This window comes from Silurus aristotelis (assembly GCF_946808225.1).
Source record: "Silurus aristotelis genome assembly, chromosome: 6".
NCBI lineage: Eukaryota > Metazoa > Chordata > Actinopteri > Siluriformes > Siluridae > Silurus > Silurus aristotelis.
This window is the reverse complement of record NC_139579.1, coordinates 16,185,172-16,206,038: the sequence shown is the minus strand read 5'-3', so window position 1 is coordinate 16,206,038 and position 20,867 is coordinate 16,185,172. Positions and strand designations below refer to the sequence as shown.

Below are 20,867 nucleotides of genomic sequence, written 5' to 3'. Positions count from 1 at the left end.
TTGCTGTTATTTAGGTTCCGAATTAGAACCCGCGAATTTTCCAAACGGCGAGTTACGAACCTTGAATAATCAGGGGTTTACTGTATTTTGGTTAGTCCGAATATATAAAATAACCCCCCCCTTCTATGCCGTTTTGAGTCATTTAAGGCCACCTGAACTGCTCGAATTTGAAAAGAGACTGCAATGGATTCAGACAACTGAATAATCTACGGTCCAAGCTGGTGCCTGCTGGCACCAAGATACTTTGTTATTTCCTGCAAATAAGCTGCGTTGCTTTAGCCGAAGCTTTGCCGTAATGAAAATGGAGGGATCAGATGATAATAAATGTAGATGACAGTCTGCATTAGAGTATGGTGAGTTACTGTGCCCCTCCTGATACGTGCAATTGTCTATAGCCATGAGCTTTGCATAAACCAACACGCCTAGGAAAAGCATGAACCCGGGCTTTTTTCATTCGAACGCTTGCATCCTGTACAGGGAAATGTAGCCTAGCAACTAGCGGCTTTTAAAGCCTGGCTTCTGACCCGCAGGTCATTTCCGTTCTGTGAATCAGAAACTTGGAACAAGACTGACGAGACAAAGTGGGTTATGCTGAAGGTTTATTCATCCACTACAGATCCAGCATCTCCGTTTCAACCGATCCTTCAGGGCAGTTTTTTTTATGGTGTAGAGAACAAGGTCCCGGACTGTGATTGATGAACAAAGGGGCTGTAAATGAGAGCACAAAACAAGAGAACACAAGACAAACACACACACCATCGCCATGAGTATCAATAACTAAAAACATCAGACAGCTGCGTCTATGAATAAAATAGCCATGTGATGAAGGACAGGGGTGTGAGTGAGTGCCATTGTGTATCATAATATCAGCGTTAATATGTGTATTCACGTTTGAACAGTGCCAATTGCCAATTACTCTTGTAGCACTTCTCTCGCACCTTTTAATTTTGTCCCATTTTTTGAAAAAGAGCCTTAAAAAAGCCCTGTTGCTGAGAAATTCCACTAATATCTGTGTGTTTATTCTACAAACGCTGCACTGGCCGAATGAAGGCACTGATATGGCCGCCCAATCTCCTGCTTTGGTTCGATAGACTCATAAAATGATAGTTAGCATAATGATATAAAGCATGCTGAGCTAGTTAGATAGTTAATTACTTTAATACAACGGTTGACTACATGGCTGAAAGTATTCTACACCCACTACTAATAGCATGAGCATTAAAATCAAGCAGCTGCTCTATCCTCCACTATTCTTCAGTAGATTGTAGAAGAAGTAGGGCACTATTAGTGGCTGAGGAAAACATGAAGTGCAGCCTGACTTCCTCCACTTCCAATCACAAGTGTTCACTGGGGTTGAGGTCAGGGCTTTGTGAAGGACACTTGAGTTCTACTTCAGCCTTGGCACACCATGAAATTGTGGAGGTCATCATTCAGTTCTGAAATAGGTTTGGGCTTATTTGTTGCAGTAAACAAAAATTGTAAAGCTACAGCATATAAAAAACATTCTAGTTCATTGTGTGGCACTGGTTTAAAGAAGATCCATGTAGTGTAGGTGTGATGTTCAGGTGACAAAATTTGTTTTTGTACATCTAGCATGATTTGATCGTGTTATTTCAAAGCCCTAGAATAGTTTTGTAATGCCATAGATTGCCAAATCAGGTTTTTTTTTTTAATACTTTAACCACTGGATTTAAGTGGTCTAGTGGTTAGGATGCGGCGCTCTCGATTCCGGGTCAGGGAACCAACCCCAGCCACTCTTAGTGCCGGTCCCAAGCCCGGATAAATGGGGAGGGTTGCATTAGGAAGGGCATCCAGCGTAAAACATGTGTCAAATCAAACATGCGGATGATCCGCTGTGGCGACCCCTAATGGGAGAAGCGAAAAGAAAGTCAAGTGGCTGGATTTAAAACTAATAGTGTATTTTGTATTCGGAGCATTAAGGTGCGTCACACCACCATGAAGCACGTTTTATTGAAATATTTATACCAAGAAAAAAAAAATTGACTTGTTTTTGTAAGAGAGACTAACTTACTTCTGTAACAAAGACTAACTTACTTCTTTAAATTAATAATCATGTCTTTAAAACACCGGACTGCTGATTTATCTATATGGGGTTTGTTCTATTTCTTAACAAAGCCAGGTTTGTGCATTGTCAGGACACAGGCATTTTATAGAAAGCATTGTTTCAAATAACAACCTCTTTTTTTTAGCCCAATATGGTTGCTGTAGAATGTGTGGTCTTTGTCACCCCATTTTAACTTTTATTTAAACAAATACAAATTGTAAATGGGACCCACTTTAACTCAGATTGATTGCACCGGTGTGTATCATGCAGTCGGTCTATCTTTGTTTGCCACCTCTGTACCCTGTTGTGAAGCCTTGATCGCTGGCCTATTTATAGCCGAGCACAAAAAGTCTTTCCTCACTATAACCATAACAAACCCACGCATGACTCTGCATGTGACAAAAAGCTGCTTGATGTTTTGCAGGAATGAGTATCGTAACATCTCTCGATGTGCACACATGCCGACATTAATCTAATAGAGGGTAATAGAGAAGGGGACATGCAAGTAAACTCTGCACTTACACTTGGTCTTTTTGTCTTCTTCCTCATCCTCCTTCTCTTTGTCCCTGAGACGTCATGTCTAACGGTGTTGTTTGTTTAAGGGATGCAGTGTGATGTTCAGCGAGAGCAGACAATAGGGCCCAGCTTCTCTTTCCTCACACTCATCTCTCCGTCTCTCTCAGAAGTGATCAGGAGAGGAAGAAATAATTCTATGCTTCAGACTTGTTCTACAGTATATTAGTGAGGGAATTAAACAGGAAATGGAGTTTTTGTTCAACAATCTGACGATTTTTCCCCCGCTTCTGTCTTCAAGAAATTTGGAATCTTGTTAATTCTGACAAATGGTCCTGAAGAAACAGCATGTTAGTAAAAAAGAGGGTATTTGCTTTGACTGTCACAACTGCTGTTACAGAAAATAAACCAGCACTTCTGGCCAGTCAGATCTGAAAATTTTGATATGAACTGCTGTAATGAAGAGGATCTAACTTTCATCCACACACAAAAAATTTACATACCGTAATTTCCGGACTATAAAGTGCACCCATATATAAGCCGCACCCACTGAATTTGACAGAAATTTTTTTATTTTAAACCTGTCTATAAGCCGCAGGTGTCTACATTGAAACTAATGAACTTTACACAGGCTTTAAAGGCAGTGTCTGTTACACGGGTGGAATATGTTGTGGCTCCTTTAAGAGCAGAGCGGTATTTTGGGAATAGCCTGCTGCCGCATTTTTCCGGTATTACTGCATGTGTGCAAGACCGAGGAATATGTCCTTATTATTTTCTGATGCTCATTTCTAAGTTTCTTTGACTAACCCATAACGCTGTTGCCAAGAAAAATAAAAAAGCACGAGTTTTGGAAAGCTGTCTGCGCTTATATGATTTCTGTTGCAACTGGAGTTAGCGAGCCCTCCCTTCACCCAGACTCAACGCGTTACAACGGCTTGTATCTAAACAGTAGCCTACCAAGAAAGTCATTGTTCACTGTCTTCCTCCTTCCTTTCACATCTATTTCTCTCGGAAGTTTATCTTTTGGCATCGTCGTGCGTAAAAAAAAATAAATAAATGTATTTCTCCCGATGCCGTGCAGCTCAGAACACAGGTGAGGTGCGTTTTTTTTGTTTCCGTCCATAAATTTCATTGGTCTAATGTTATGTTGCTTAGTTTTTTTGGCTTGAAGGAAAAATTCATAAATTAGCCGCTTCGTTGTTTAAGCCGCGGGGTTCAAAACAGAATGATCTTTCTCTGGGTTTTAATTTGCTCCCTACTAACGTAAGCTATTTTCATGCTGTTTCAATCATAGCCTGTGTGTCAGGGTTCAGATTTCACCTCTAAAAAAGCAGATAGTGATAATATTACTAGCAACATATTACCGTATTCTCACTTAAACTTTGTGCTTGGCTTTTAGCAGACCTGCCAAACTGTGACAGAAATATCTTTTTAACAAGCATCCTATTTCTTTCACTTGTGATGTGCTGTTTGTGCTTGGCAGACAGCACTTAAAAAGCTTTTTATTTTTAAACATGTCCGGCGGTTCATTTTTATTTCCACTTATAGCCATTGTGTCATTTCTGGTTGCCATAAATATTCGCAGTGATGCCAAAGAGAACAACACTGTATGGCACTGACTGTGTATCAGTCATGGAGATAAAGACAATCGCTGTTGTATGTGAGATCATGTAATTTTAAGGGGGTGGATAACTCTGGCCTTTATTAGTAGGAATGGGACGAGACTAAATTTGGGAGAAATGTTTAGACATTTACATATAACAAGGGCTGCTATGGTGTTATCATGGACATTTTTGGAAATATGACAATGGTGCAGAATTTCTCTAAGAAAACCTTACAGCCATGTCAGAAAAACAAATGTACGAATATTCATGTGAACATACACTATATGGCATTTCTTCTCATATGTGGGAACCCTACTTTAAGGTTGGAGGTGCACAGTTATCAGTATAGGATATCTTCGGAAGTGGTAGCATTAATTTTTCCCTTTACTTAAACTAGGAGACCCAAACATGTTCCAGCAATACAGTGCCTCTGTGCACAATGTGAAATCCATCCAGCTTTACATGGATTGGAGTGGAAGATCTTGAGTGGCCCACAATAGAGCTCTGACCTCATCCTTATCCACCTTTGGGATTAATTAAAATGGAGAGTGTGCCTCAGGTATCCTCACTGCAATGCATATGAGTACCTCACTGTGCTAATACCCTTGTGGCTGACTAAACTCAAATTTCCACAGTCACACTCCAAAATCTAGTGGAACATCCTCCCAGATGAGTGGAGGTTATTATAACAGCAAATGGGGACTAATCTGTCCACAAATCTTTGCCCATGACATATGATGAGAGGTGTATGCTGTTTTTTTGGCAAACAATTTTTATCCATCCTTTTCTGAAGTATGCCTTATTTGCCTGTGTGAATAATGTGTCCATTAGCAATGAATAAGTTGTGGGAATATGAGTAACAGTGGATGAAACGATTCCTTGAGTGATTTGAATACAAAAAAACAAAATTATTTGCCTCAATGCTTCGTTTAGCCCATTTACACACAGAGCACTGTGTTTCCCTACGGACCATTATTACATACGTACCACCCACTAAACTCTAGACCGCTCTGGGGGGTCTCATTTATAAATGTGGCGTGCGCACAAAAAATGTGGTGTGCGCAATCTGTGTAGCCCTCTGTTTTTCCGCAGGGCACAGAGTTTACTTACAGGTGCTCACTTTCTCCTGTCAAGTTTTTATATTTTTTATAAATCACAACCTTTGCGGGAAAACGCGCACGCTCGTTTTCAGCCTTGTTTTGTGCATACGCCAGGTTTATAAATGAGACCCCTGCATAGGTAAACACAGAAAACTCTGCAGAATGATAAATGGAGGAACGGAGCGAGTGGAAAGGAGAAGATTCAGGCCAAAGAACACAACAGGAAGTTTCCAAAGTTTGGGATCATTTTGAACTAAAACATAAAGAAAACACTGAGTCATTTGAAATAGATTTATATATTTTTACTTAAGATATATATATATATATTTTTTATATATTTGCATTTATATTTTGATGAAGTATGGCAATTAAATGCACTAAGGTCCCTGGTGGTCTAGTGGTTGGGACACGGCGCTCTCACTGCTGCGGCCCGGGTTCGATCCCCGGTCAGGGAACCAACCCCAGCCACTCTTAGTGCCGGTCCCAAGCCCGGATAAATGGGGAGGGTTGCATTAGGAAGGGCATCCAGCGTAAAAACATGTGCCAAATCAAACATGCGGATGATCCGCTGTGGCGACCCCTAACTGGAGAAGCCGAAAGAAAGTATGGCAATTAAATGCACTAAATGGGTTTAGTTTTTACAGATTGCAATTCAAGCAATAAAAATGTAATAATAAAAAAAAAGGAAACAAATTACTTTTAAGGAAGAAGTACTTTTTTTTACAAATAATTGATGGACTAATCAGTAAGAAAAACGATTACTAAAATAACCGATAGATGCAGCCCCACTTAGTTGTCTCTCTTATCCAGCTATATTGCAACGTTTATGCTGTATAATGTATAATACTTTTAAAATGGGATAAACAATTGCATCTTCCAGACCCAGGAGAAGACATATTTCCTCCATTTTAGGTTTAAGGCGAGTAAGGAAAGGATGTAATAATATTACCATCTGTGCAGTCAGGACCTGCCAGCATTGTTGAGCAAATCAGATTTATCAGAAGAATCTGGCTCTGTGCCTTACATAGTAGACATGCCAACATGCACTCCTTTGAGACTATAATTTCAGAGCTTCCAGACGACCTCTAACATCTAAAGAAAATATACTATCATTCTACAAATTATCAGCAGAACCACTACTGATATATCAGTCTAGAAATATTGCCATAATGTTTGGTATGGGTTATATTTAACTTCTAGACAGCTGGTCAGATGAGGTGTGGAGATAGCGGCCGGGTTGGAGTAGTCCTGAGGGAAATGCATGAAGCTGGAGCAGTTGCTACATTTTCAGCAGGTTCTTCATGTGACCTGCTGTGTTCTTACATGCTGAATAGCACCTCAATAATCAGTCTCTTTGCAAACCTGCTTGGAATGTTGCCATTAATGAGTGAAGTGGATTATTTTCTCACTACAGAAAAGCCCGAAGCAAGTGGGAGTGGCTTGAGAAACTCTATTCTTTTTTTCTTTCTTTCATACGCCAGAGTTTTGGAGTTATGAAAGTTATATAAGAATTCACTGAGATTTGGCACAGCTTCCTGTTGGAATTGTGGCTTGGGCAGCATCACTTACAAATGTGCTGCTATCAGATGGTCCCAATGTAATAGTATGCGTGGCCAAGTGGAGCTGATGAGTCAAAAATATTTACATAATTGAGCTAGTAGTGTTTCCCACAAACCGTGACTGCGGATAGTTTTAAAGGGTGAACACAAGGACATGCATCGCTTGGGACAGCTAGATCAAGATAATGTTTTTGTCAAACATAATATGCCTGGGCATCCCAAAGGAACTTGAGTAACCTAAAGGATTTCCTACTGCCAGAGAGCAAGCAGAGGACTTGTCTGGGGGGAGGTGGTTGCTCAGTGGTTAAGGTTCTGGGTTACTGAATGGAAGATCTGGGTTCAAGCCCTGGTGTCATCAAAGCGGTGCTGACTCCAGCCAATAATATCCCTGGGATATGCAAAGAAAGATTTTCACTGTGCTGTAAAGTACATGTGACCACTATAAAGCTTTCTTCTTTTCTTTCTTTTACTTTCTGGTCAAGTTTATCTGCTTGTGCATACAGAACATTTTTTTAGCTGGAATTACTGTGGAATTTTGTGCCAAAGATTTGAACGTAACCCTCCATGAAATGAACAAAAGTATATAATATAATAATAGAAAAGCTCTCTAAAATAGAAAAGAAAATTGGTAAATTCTGTAAATTGGTCCTGAAATTAGTCAGTTTACGCTCGCCATTCTGCTTTAAACCTCCTGGGAGGACAGGAATACTTCCATAGAAATCTAACTGAGGTATAGGTGTAAGTAAATTAAGAACGTTTATTGTTTATGAATTGTGATTATAACACTCTAGATCAATTGTATTCATTTTTGGTACCTCCTGGCAAAATCAATCTCAAAGGTCAGGAATGTCATCAGGATGTTGAAGGCATGTCATAGTGTAAAATTAGGAGTTGTATCTGTGAGGATTGTGCGAAGGTTGACATCATGATGAATTTTGCTCAGTATCAGGAAACGTTCTACAATCTCTCTCTGCATACCAGGCAGCATCTTTGATTAAGATTTTATATTCTTTTCCAGTGTTGTTGTATAATACTGGGGCAAAGGCACTAGAATCAGTGCATCCTTTATCTTGTATTTTCTGAAATGCTTATGCCACGTAGCACGTCTTCATGTGATACAAGTTCACAGTTCATCGAACTTTTGGAATGCAGTCAAGTTTCTGTGCGTCGGGTTTCCAGCGTTCAGTGCGTATAAATGGAGGTCAGTGGAATGCGAAATGGAATGAATTCAACTGAGCACATGGAATGAAATCTGTTAAAATTCCAGCACAAACCGGTTATGTGAATGAGCCGTGGTTTTAAAATGATAACTTGTAGTGCACACAGGTAAAAGATTATGTTTCAGGTCATACCAAATAGGCAATACTGCTTCTGCTGCTTTATGTGTAAAAGACAATAGGCTTCACACTTATTTACGTGACTCAGATTCAGGTTAAGGCCAGTACTGTGTTTCTGATTCGATTTGAATGTTTTTAGCATTTGTTAAACATCCGTATTTCAGTATTGTGCCTATGAACAAATGCTATAAAATGTAAAATATATATCTATTTAATTATATATAAGATAACTAAATGAGCATTTGTTAGCCCAGCGGAAGGATAAATGTTACTAAGTAATTCACTGGTTTTGTGTTTGTATTTTTCTTACAGTAGCTCCCTCTCTGACCTGCTGTTTCCTTACTCTGTTACTAGTTTTCTTTTTTTTTTCTTTTTTTTTTTTTTTGCTATAAAAGGAAGGATTATCTGTCTTCTTCCAGCTGTCAGCAGTGTTCAACATAGCACTCCATTGTTCGTCCAGAAAATGCGAGCAATACGGATCAGGCATGCTTTTTAAAGCACAGTTTGTTTCTGTTTGTGCTGGTTGCTAAGGAACACAATTCAGCAGCGATCTGTCGTGTAGAGCAGAAGTTTTGTCAAACAGATGGGCTTGTTTGCTCTGTTGAAGCAGTTGGCAAATTGTAAAACTTGGGCATCCTCCTAGTGTTCAGGAGCTATTGAAGCCATGACTGTCGGCAAATATCTTCGAACTCCCGAATTCTGGAAGAGAGAAAACGAGCAACAGATCTGCATTTGTTTCATGTGATATGGACAGCTCTGTTTTTTCCAAATTACCTTTAGTGTATTTTGTTGAGTTTAAAATTAATGGTGCCCCCATGAGTAATATTTAAAGGGATTTACACCATAAAATCTTCTCCTTTAATATGAACACAGTATAAATTCATGGAAACATACAATGGCGGTACAATGGAAAATATTTTTTTTTAGTTCACGTCTGTATGTTTACAAATCCAGTGATTATTGTCAGGTCAGTGCTGGATTTGAACCCAACTTCCCACTACTGCCTTTAAACATGGCTGCCCTAGAATCCAACTTCCCAACACACACACACACACACACACACACACACACACACACACACACACACACACACAGTGACTTTCCTTCTTACTGATTTAGCACGTGTGCCCTATTACATGCACGATTGCACACATTCACACACTATTTAAAAGACTTTCATTCAGAAAAACAAAATGAAGTAATACGATCACTGAGTCTCGCTCTTTGAGCGTTGCCAAGCCACGATACTTTGTTTGATACTTTGATACTGTTTCTGTTCATGGTTTTATCTGAAATTTAGTCTGTTTGTGAATCGCCTGTTTTTGTCCATGTTTTGGATTAGAGTTTTGGATTTGGCAGCCTTTATTAATTAATTAATTACCTCTCATTTGCATCTCAATATGCAATAGAGGATTCATAGTATGAGAGTTTCATTACAAGTATAACAGACTGTTTCCTCTATATATAACAATAAACTCATGCCTATTTATTATTGGTCACATGAATTTTTGCATTACGGTAAAAAAGCGACTAAATATGCAGTGGTGTGAAAAAGTGTTTGCCCTTATTTCTTCTAGTTCTGATTTCTTTACCAAACTTTTATGTTTTAGATAATCAAACTAAACAAAATCCAAATCTACATGGCCCTGTGTAAAAAAAGTGTTTGCCCCTCTGTCAAAACTGTGGTTTATCACACCTGAGTTGAATTTCTCTCGCCACACCCAGGCCTGATTACTGCCACACCTGTTCACAATCAAGAAAACTCTTAAATAGGACCTGCCTGATAAAGTGAAGTAGACCAAAAGGTCCTCAAAAGCTAGACATAATGCTGAGATCCAAACAAATTTTGTCTGGAAAAGGTTATAAAGCCATTTCTAAAGCTTTGGGACTCCAGCGAACCACAGTGAGAGACAATATTCACAAATGGCAAAAACATGGAACAGTGGAGACCCTTCCCAGGAGTGACCGGCCAACCAAAATTACCTCAAGAGCACAGCGACGACTCATCCAAGAGGTCACAAAGACCCCACAACAACATACAAAGACCTGCAGGCCTCACTTGCCTCAGTTAAGGTCAGTGTTCATGACTCCACCATAAGAGTCTGGGCAAAAATGGCCTGCATAGCTGAGTTCCAAGACAAAAAACGCTGCTTAGCAAAAAGAACATAAAGGCTGGAAGACTTGCTGTGATAAATGCTGTTTACCAAAAAAATCCTGAAGGAGAATATCCGGCTATCTGTTCGTGACCTCAAGCTGAAGCAAACTTGGGTCCAGCAGCAGGAAAATGATCCAAAACAGGCCAGCAAGTCCACCACTGAATGGCTGAAGAAAAACAAAATGTAGATTTTGGAGTGGCCTAGTCAAAGTCCTGACCTGAATCCCATTGAGATGCTGTGGCATGACCTTAAAAAGGCAGTTCATGCTCGAAATCCATCCAATGTGACTGAATTACAACAATTCTGCATAGATGAGTGGACCATAAATTCCTCCATAGCGCTGTAACTGACTGTTTGCAAGTTATGGCAAATGCATGATTGCAGTTGTTGCTGCTAAGGGTGGCCCAACCAGTTATTAGGTTTAGGGGCAAACAGTTTTTCATACAGGGCTATGTAGTTTGGATTTTGTTTTCCCTCAATAAAAAAACCTTCATTTAAAAACTGCATGTTGTGTTCACTTGTGTTCTCTTTTACTAGTATTTAAATTAGTTTGATGATCTAAAACAATAAAGTGTGACAAACATACAAAAAAAATAAGAAATCAGTAAAGTATTGTGTATAATGTTTTTTTTTATACTGCAGGTTAATGCCAGCTGCCAGGACATTTTATATGATTGTTGTGATAAATTTTTTTCTTAGTGAGTGTACCTCAGGGCAGTATGCGGGACACAATTCTCTTCATACTTTTAAACCGCAATAGAGAAGTTAAAAATAGATGTTTTTCATGGAATTGTAGACAGTCAGCAGCATATTATTGCATAAGATTGAGTCTGTTTCCTTCCTACATGTAATTATTATTTTTGTAATGTCACTGAGCCAGTTTGACTTTTTGCCAAGAACAGTACTTATCTTTTTGTTTCTGTTTTTTGTATTTCCTCTACAGTGAATTAGCCAATCAGACTCGATAGCAATTTGAAGCGCAAGGGCTGATAGAATCAGCGCAATGAAATAACAGGGAAAGCGGAATCGTATATAAGGGAAAACACACAGGTCATTTGGTGGTCATATGTGATGTTACAACCAAGAGGTATTGAGGCATAAGCGTCCAATCTGACCCTTTGTCTTTGTCCCCTTGTGCATGTGAGGGATTTGCACACTGTTAAACCAGACCTTTTATTTAACCCTTGCTTAAATCATAGTGATTGACCAGTCGTAGCTTAGCAACTGTAACTTGGCAGCAAAATCGAATATATACAAGTGGGCAGGAGAACAGACAAGTAATGATGTATAATTGTATGTTTTTGTGATGGGAAAAACTTACAGTTGCCTGGGTGCACAAGTATTCACACCCCTTAACCCTTAATTAGTAACCAGTTAGTATTTGGTAATTGGTATTGCCTTATTTGCCCTGGGGAACATGTTGTACATGTTTTATTCAACACCCACTTGTGCACCTCCTTGTCCAAATTTATGCTATGAATGATTTGATGAATAATTATATCTTCGTTAGTTTCAATCTTTTTTTTCTTAGTGTGAAATTATACACAAACATTTGGGATTTTCCTTATTTATTCAAAACATCTTCGTACACCACACAGACACATGAGCACACAGAAAATACAAATATGCAAAAAGTTTATTCACCCTTTTGTAATGGTGAATAAATAAATAAATTTATTATTATTTTTTTTTGATTGCTGCTACTGCTGAATTGCACAAATTCTGTTTACATTTTTCTGTTTACACTGCACCTTATTCTGTTACGACAGGTTTTACTGGCGGAGCTATTTCCATTTTTATTTTTATATTTTGTGTATTGTGTATTGTCCTGCACTGTCCTGTGTTGTCTTGCACCGTCTTGTGTTGTCTTTTGCACTGTTTGCACCAGCTGCACACATGCACTTTATGTGGCGAGGATCTTAGTTCTCGGCCCTGTGTTTTTCTGTTCTGTACTGTTTGTTTTATGTTGTTGTATGTAGCACCTGGGTTCAGGAGGAACGTTGTTTCATTTCACTGTGTACTGCATCAGCTATATATGGATGAAATGACAATAAAAGCTTCTTGACTTCTTGGTAGCTTTATTTTTCTCACATGAACCTGCAAAATATTAATATAGTGTATAGACTTGTGCTTTTGGAACATCCCATTTCACATTTAATTCCCATTTGACCTTAACCCTTTGAAACACCTTTGGGATGAATTGGAATGCTGATTGCACCTGATGCCTGTTGGGTTCCCTGGTGGTCTAGTGGTTAGGATGCAGCGCTCTCACCGCTGCGGCCCGGGTTCGATTCCCGGTTAGGGAACCGACCCCAGCCGTTAGGGTTGCACAAGCCTTAGTGCTGGTCCCAAGCCCGGATAAATGGGGAGGGTTGCGTTAGGAAGGGCATCCAGCGTAAAAACGTGCCAAATCAAACATGCGGATGGTCCGCTGTGGCGACCCCAAATGGGAGAAGCCGAAAGAAAGTTATTGCACCTGAGGCCTCCTCACCAACTCTACATCAGTGCTTTACCACTGCTCTTGTGGCTGAATGAGCGCAACTCTCCACAAGCACATTCCTATATCTGGTGAAACATCTCAGAAGAGTAGAGGATTATTATAAGAGCAAATGAGGACTAAATGTGGAATGGGGACGTGGTGTCTACAAATCTGCACTTGCATCTTCCATTTTTTTTTTGCATGATGGGTTGCTCGTCCAATCGACTTCTGAACTTAGGCTTTAGCATCAATCTGCAGATAGGCTCTCTTATGGATTTTCTGCTTCATTCAAATATTTTGGATTTTTTTTTTTGTTCCAAAAAATGATTAAACATTTTTATTCCATCCATGATGGATTTCCTGGCCAGGCATAACAACAGTAGAGAGAATGTGAGGTTTGGTAAATGATCAGTTTAGATTTATTGTGTCACTTACTGTAATGGGATTGACTGCAGCATTCCTGCTCCACTCACAAGTCTATTAAAAGACAGTACAAGAAAGCATTCACTGGGTTAAAAGATGCTATGAATACTGGTGACTAGCAGTTCCTTGAGCTCTCTCTGAGTCAATCTGTAGGTGATTTGTTTCTTTCAATCTTTATGCCTTACACAGCCCTTACTTTATTTTATTTTTATCTCAGGGCCTTTCAAGTTTTCACAGGGTTGTATGCTTATGAATGTGAGTGACAGTGTGTTTGATGTAAATTAGATGAACATGAGGGTACACCAGTGATTTAAATATGCATATGACATGTAAATAAGGGATTAGTGGATGGGAGCACCTATAGGTGATTCATGATTCTCATAAACACTTCCACTTTGGTTCATCTTTATTCCCTCACGTGATTTGTTTTGATTTTCTGTATATGCTATTTTTGCAGATGCATGTTTTTAGGGCGACTTGCAAATGTTCTTTTATACAACTGAGCAGTTGTCAAGGGTCCACAAGTGGCAGCTTGGAGGTGCTAAGATTTGAATTAATAAAGTATTTATGAGTTTATAGTTCATGTCCGTATTTGAGAAAAAATCTCCCTGTTGTATTTTTGTATTTGATATTTATATTAGTCATTTGTGTGGGCAGTGTGGGGTAGTCAGGGGAAACATCTCAGTTTGACATTGTTTGAGGAGAAGTAGTTGTTTTAAAGTACACTATATGGACAAAAGCATGACTTTTCCAGCCATATATGGACCTTCCCCAAACTGTTACCACAAAGTTGGAAGCACACAATTGTATAGCATGTCTTTGTACCAACCTGTTCCTTCATGACAAGGCCCCTTTGCACAAGCTGAGCTCCATGAAGATACATTTTACATGGGTTTGAAGTGGAAGGTCTTGAGTGGCCTTTTATAGAGCTGTGTCCTCAACCCTATTGAACACCTTTGGTATTAATTGGTATTCTGACTCCACCGCAGAACCCCTCACTCTACATCAGTCTCGATTTTACTAATACCATTAAAGCTGTGACAAATCTCTAGCAGCACTCTCCAACATCTAGTGGAAGAAGAGTGGAGGTTATTATAACAGCAAATCTGGAATGGGATGTTCTAAAGCACAAAGAAATCTTACAGTCCACTGTCCACAAGCTTTTGTTTATATAGTACACGGAGTTTACTCTCAAAGCATTGGTGTTGTCAGCTGGCAGGACATGTTCCAGATGTGGACCCTGTAAAATATTTCAGTAAAGCAAGTGCTTGAAAAGTACTGCAGCAGAGTGGATCACTGTATGTGGAAAGAATACTTACAAATAAATGCGTTGCACAACAATTAACAACACATTTCTTTTTGTTTTTATTTATAAGTTTATCAGTTATTTTTCAGTTTCCTGAGGAAACTATATCTCAAAGAAACATAATAACAAAGACTGTAAGCATGGATAGCATATATATATATATATATATTATAAAAACTGACTCACCTTTTTAGTTAATAGCTTTCAAATAATTAAGAAATGAATATATATATATATATATATATATATATATATATATTCATATATTCATTTCTTAATTATTTGAAAGCTATTAACTAAAAAGGTGAGTCAGTTTTTAAATATATTGTTTTGTATTGTATATAACATTTTTTGAAATAAGCCTTTTTTTTGCATTTTGTGTACAGGAACGAAGGATTTCAAAAAAAGACCTCAGGTTTTTGACTGTTTTTGACAAATAAATTACTTCAGAGCATTAGTGAAGTCTTTTGCACACTATTTTTTTTTTTCCCACAAGTGGTGCCTTTTCCAAGCACATTTGTGTCCTCCAGTGATCCAGTGCTAAAACTCCTTGGTTTGCTCTGTTAGTGGTTTCCTCAACGTGCCAATCTTTCATTTGCATAAGTCGCAAACAACCGATGTTTGGCTCCGTGTCGGTCAATTGTTTGACAAAAAAACCCTGAAGAAAATGTAAGCTAAAAAGCTGCCTTTTCTTGGTTATTATTATTGCTGTATGTGTTAAAATAAGTTAGCGTACAGGTTTACTCACATGCTCTCTTCACTCGTTTACTTCATCTGAAATGTTCAGACAAATGTTTCGCCTTCAAGACTCATTGTCACAAGGCTACAAGTCAACATGTGACATACTTAACGAGACACCACGTTGATTACATTAGATGAATGACAGCTAGATTTTAAAACTTGGCTCTTTATTCCAGAAATTGCATTGTTATCTGTTACTAATAGAGCACAGAGCTATTCCAAATTTACGTTGATTGTCTCTTACAGCTGATGCGATCGATAAGTTGGTTGATGCCCTGGGACGCATCGAAACACATTTATGTTACCTTGTTCAGTGCTGGCAACTCAATGATGACACATGATAAATCCAAGTTTTAACAAGTCCTGTGTGTGAGAGCCAGATTAGCAAATAACATAACATAGCATAAAAACAATTTTAGCATTTGCACTCTACAATCCCTGCATGGAGTCTGAGTCACCTGCCATGCACATTCTATAAATGTCTGTAAAAATAAATTTAGTCTTCATTTAATTATTTGAAATATTTTAAAGTTCCTCCATTTTGCCTATAAGATTTGTATGTGCTTTTTGAAAATCCCATTCCACATTTAGTCCTCATTTGTTCTTATAATAACCTCCATTCCTCTGGGAAAATGATCCACTAGATTTTGTGGAGATTTGTGCTCATTTAGCCGTCAGGTATTGATGTAGGGCGAGGAGGACTGGGGTGTAGTCAGAGTTCCAATCCAAAAATCCAAAGGTGTTTATTAGTTTTCAGCTCTATAGCAACCCATGTAAAGCATATTTTCATGGAGCTTGCATTGTTCACAGGGACAACAGTGTCCTGTTGAATAAGTTTGGGTCTCTTAGTTCAAGTGAAGTGAAGAAATTTTAAATATATACACCCGAAATATACAGTTGAGGAAGTAGTATTTATTATAGTATTTGTTTACAGAGATAAAAAGCTGAATAAAAATGCCAATATGCACAATGTTCTAATTACTGTATCATGTGCTATATGACGTAGAATCATAGAAACAGATGCTCTGGAGAAGAAAAAAAACAAAAATCCACTTGTACAGCATATGGACATTTCCTGAGCTTCATTTCATGGGCTTGAAAGCATGCAGTGTGCTTTTTTTTGTTATGAGTAATGCAGAATTATAGACGCTAAATCCCCAAAGTGTTATTTTTAGCATTGCAGGCAGGGGTTATTCATAGCTCTGGTTGGTAGTTCAGAAACTTCAGAACAAACACAAGACCACCGGAGAATGATCTATTTCATTACGTTAAGCCACCCTGTCTCTCTTGTACTTTTCCACCAGTCTCTGTGTATTTACATGAAGCAGATGCTTAATAGATTACGTGAGCTCTCTTGTGCATTGCTAAATTTCTTACAAAGGCAAGACTGATTTTGGCAACAGCTCCATCTTCACATCTGGACGGCATAAAATGGTGAAGTGTTTTAAAAGCTTTAAAGATCTGCAGATGATTATGACAAGAATCCCTTTTTTGGTGGCGACTTGAAAGTCGTGGAGGAGAGAAATGGCAGTATTGGGTCAGATTGTGGCTGACATCACAGCATGCCCAGGCTTATTATAGCTGCTCAGCTGGAGTGGTCCTGTACAGAGAAGGAGAGTCGCTGATGCTAGGAGGACAGGACAGCACAGTAAAAAGAAAGCGGTCAGCTGATCAGTTCCAGCATCGAGGTTCATGATTGGCAAATTTGATATTTATTCTTTTACATTTAGTTTGTAAGCAGTGCTCCATTTATGCCTATTTGTCATTTCTGGAAATAAGTTTTAGAGCTTTAATTTTTGAGCAAAAAAAAAAGCACACCGTTTTCACATATATACACTATATGGACAAACGTTTGTGGACACCTGATCATATAATTCGTATGTGCTTATTGAACATCCAATTTCACATTTAGTCCCTTGTTTTCTGTCATAATATCCTTCACTCAAGATATGGTTCACATGGGTTGGAGTGGAAGATTGTGAGTGGCCTGCTATAGAGCTCTGACAGCCCTATTGAACATATTTGAAATTAATTGGATCGCTGACTACACCTCAGGCCTCCTCACTCTACATCAGTATCTGACTTTATCTGATTTAAAGCCCCTATGCCTGAATGAGCACAAATTTCCACATCCACAAAATTTAGTGAAACATTTTCCCAGAAGAAAGGAGGTTATTATATAGTAAATGGCTGTTCCTTATCTATGCAGAAACACATTTCAGTAACAATCGAAAGTAATGTACAGAAAATAAAAACGTTTCTATACTGTCACCAGATAAACATCTATAAAATTCACACAGACAGACAGACAGACAGACAGACAGACAGACAGACAGACAGACAGACAGATAGTACAGGTACAAAAGCAACAAAAAGGCTTCGGATCTCTTCCCTGTAGGCCGATTCGTCATCGTTGCTGATCTGTCCGACCACGCTGCTGTCATTTGCATACTTGATGATGTTGGGTGAACAGAGAGTAGAGTAGAGGGCCCAGAACACAGCCCTGTGGGATGCTGGTGTTTAGAATGAGGGTTGAGGATACCTGTTCTAAAAGACTGAGGTCACGCACAACGTTCTCTGTGATAATGGTTGTACAGCACTGTCAATTTAATTCAAACCAAGTGTGCTATTATATCAGCAGTGTTTACACTGTTTGCACAAAAACACACTCTCCACTGAATCCGTTTGTTCTTTATATACTGTATATCTTTATGTATATTTTGTAAATCGCTTTTAGTATTCTTAATATTTAAGACATACTTTACATATAGTCTATCTATCCGTCTGTCTGTCTGTCTGTCTGTGTATCCAGCCATCTCATTCTTGTGTCCATAGTGTTCAATTCAATTCAAAACCATTCAGGAATATTCAACAATTATGAATTGTTACTATTTTTTATTTTTTAAATAAATCTATATTGTTAGAGTTTAGTTTTAGACAAAAAGAATTCACTTAATGAAAATGGCTGGAGCCAGAAATCAGGCAGGTCACAGATTGAGTAAATATTTGCATGTTTGGAAGTTCATGTTTGGCAGATTGGATTATAAAGTGTAGTTGAGTATTTGTACAGACATTAAAGAACAACACTTTTTTTAATGAACGAACATGAGATGAAAAATGATTTTTTTTTTTGCAACCTAGTTATATATGTGGTACAGGCCTGTTTTTTTTTTTTTTTTTTTTTTTTGCAAGTTCTCCAATGTTCTTTATGCTTCTGTTTTCAGAGCACAGTTAGGAACTGATACTCCTGGCTCCACTGGGGCATCATTAGATGTGTGTGTGTGTGTGTGGTTTGAGAGAGGCAGGAAATAATAGAGGATGAAGTGAAATAAGTGTGAGTGTGTTTGTGTCACTTTGAGTGAACTATAGTGTGATGAGTAATGTGTTTTAGATTTGCTCCGGTTTGATCTAATGCACTGTGAAAATTGGAAAAGGCTTAAAGTAGAATGGCAAATGGGTGGGGAAATGTGGGCAAGCATACTGTAGCTACGTTGCACTTTGATTTGATGTATCATTTTCTTTCAGAGTATCAGAGTCAGTGCACCAGTGAATGTTGAGTCCCTCAGATAAAACTTTTAAACCTTGACCCCCTGCTACAGCTCAGTGGGAGACACCTAAAACGTGCTAAAGCTTTAGCTTGTTTGCACAGCAGTGCAAACAATGATGGGAAAAGATGGGAAGAAAAGAGTACATTCTATTTGCACTGATTTACTTGAAGTAAACCTGTGAAATCCCAATCTTCTGGGAGGTTCTTAGACTTAGTGATGTCAGAGTGTCTGCGAGTTTATTATTATGATCGCTTGGATCGCAGATTGCATTCATTGTGAGAGAATAAGATCTCTATGGTTACATGTCAGGATTTGTACATCAGTTTATCAGCCTAATTATGTGAAAATATTGTAAATTTTCTATGCTGTTTAAAGCTAAAAAAAAAGGTGCAATAATGAGAAAACGTATTCGGCAGAATATTCAAGAAACTAGATTGTAATTAATGGGAGGTGCCTTTGTTGTGCAAACGTCTCAGCTCTTATGATACACTGGTGAGCTGGTGGAACTGAAATGCAGACTTGGGCTGGAGTCAGTTTCTCTCATGAACTTATAAATGAACAGCTTTGATGGAGTGGCGAAGAAATAACACGTTTTAAATAGTCTTTGCTAATATTTTCAGGTTTTCCAATAGGAAAAATTCCTGCTGCCATTTTTAAGCTGTTTCTGTAATTAGGTTTCAGGTCACAGATGTTGTGTATCTAAAGGTGTGTGTGTGTGTACCAGGGTGTGATATAACAAAAAGGAAGTGACTCAAAGCAATGATGTGAGTAAACAGTGTGTGCAGATACGGGTGTGTGAGCACACAGCTACATTCTTATCAAAGCTCCTTCTTTGTGCCCTAGGATTTTGATGCCTATGTGAGAGAAAGCTGGGGAAAGTGGAGCGAAAACCTATCCGTCATGCATTACTGATAATGAGCTGTGGACTTTCTGTCAGCTTGCGTAACACTAGTCATGGGTGTGAATGTATGTTTGTGAGTCAGAGAGTGATGTGATCGAATCGGAGCTTGGTGGCTCTGCGTACATGTGTGTGTGAAGACATTGTGAAATAGATTATTTGTTTAAGGATGAGGAAACTTGGCTTTATTGCATTCCCAATGACACAACATTTCCGGGTTTTGTGTCCAAAGCTCAATATGGAAAAAAAACAAAAAAAAAACAGTAGTGTCTGATTTGATACATAATTTTATTTTCTATTTCTGAAAAAAATAACAATGCAAGGTACATGTGTGGTACTCCCGATTACCAGATTTGGCACGCTGTAACATTTTATGCCATTTCTCTTTAGCGATCAGTGTTGTAACGATCCCTAATATTGATCAATATTGCATGTAAATATGATTTTATTTGCATTTCCATTGCTGTATAGTATATGATATTTGCAATGCTCTCTTCGACATGGCAAATGATACTGTTTCGAAGTTCTGCGCTGATTAATTGGCAGTAATTAACAATATTTACTCTTCCCTCAGCGTGTGTCTTTGTGAAGGCGAGAGGAAACATCTGCAAACATTTTTCGTATGCAAGCGTTCAGGGCTGCTGAATCTATTCATTTGACATGTCTAACAAAAAAAAAATTATCTGATGTAATTACTGATTCTGAAACTCCCTCTATCGCTGTCTATTTCAGGTAAATTTTGTGGCCTGCCAGATCTTCGCCCTGCTCACAGCCTGCTGGTTTCGTCTTTATCTGCACCCCAGCAAGACCAGTCCCTTTATCCGGCATGTCGTGGCTACACTGCTGGGGTTCTACCTGGCCCTCTTCTGCTTTGGCTGGTGAGAAACTTGCTGTGTCCATCTGTGTTGGTGCCTCTGGGGTGTGATTAGGCTTTAAAAGTTTTTTTTTTAATTCTCTTGTGGTCACAGTGTTAAGAGATGATGAAGATGATGATAATGATCCATGACTGACATTGGTAACTGAGGATTAGCATATGTAAATCTCACTGCCTGATCTAATTCATCTTAATAACAAATATTTTTTTCTATACAATTGCCATAGTTTTAGTGTGGATGTTTAGGTCTTTTTTGTACTCACA

At 38.6% G+C, this 20,867-nt stretch overlaps 1 protein-coding gene and 1 long non-coding RNA gene across 2 annotated transcripts in view; one reads left to right on the top strand and one right to left on the bottom strand.

Moving 5' to 3' along the window:
- The window catches only part of LOC310727394, a 766,835-nt gene that overhangs the window by 183,980 nt on the left and 561,988 nt on the right, over nucleotides 1–20,867 (bottom strand). The window lies entirely within an intron of this gene.
- mboat2a (membrane bound O-acyltransferase domain containing 2a) overlaps nucleotides 1–20,867 on the top strand; it is a 64,884-nt gene that overhangs the window by 5,884 nt on the left and 38,133 nt on the right. The window contains exon 2 of the mRNA XM_083543705.1: nucleotides 20,462–20,607. Within this exon, the coding sequence (XP_083399831.1) occupies nucleotides 20,462–20,607 (146 nt within the window). The remainder of the gene's footprint in view (nucleotides 1–20,461; nucleotides 20,608–20,867) is intronic.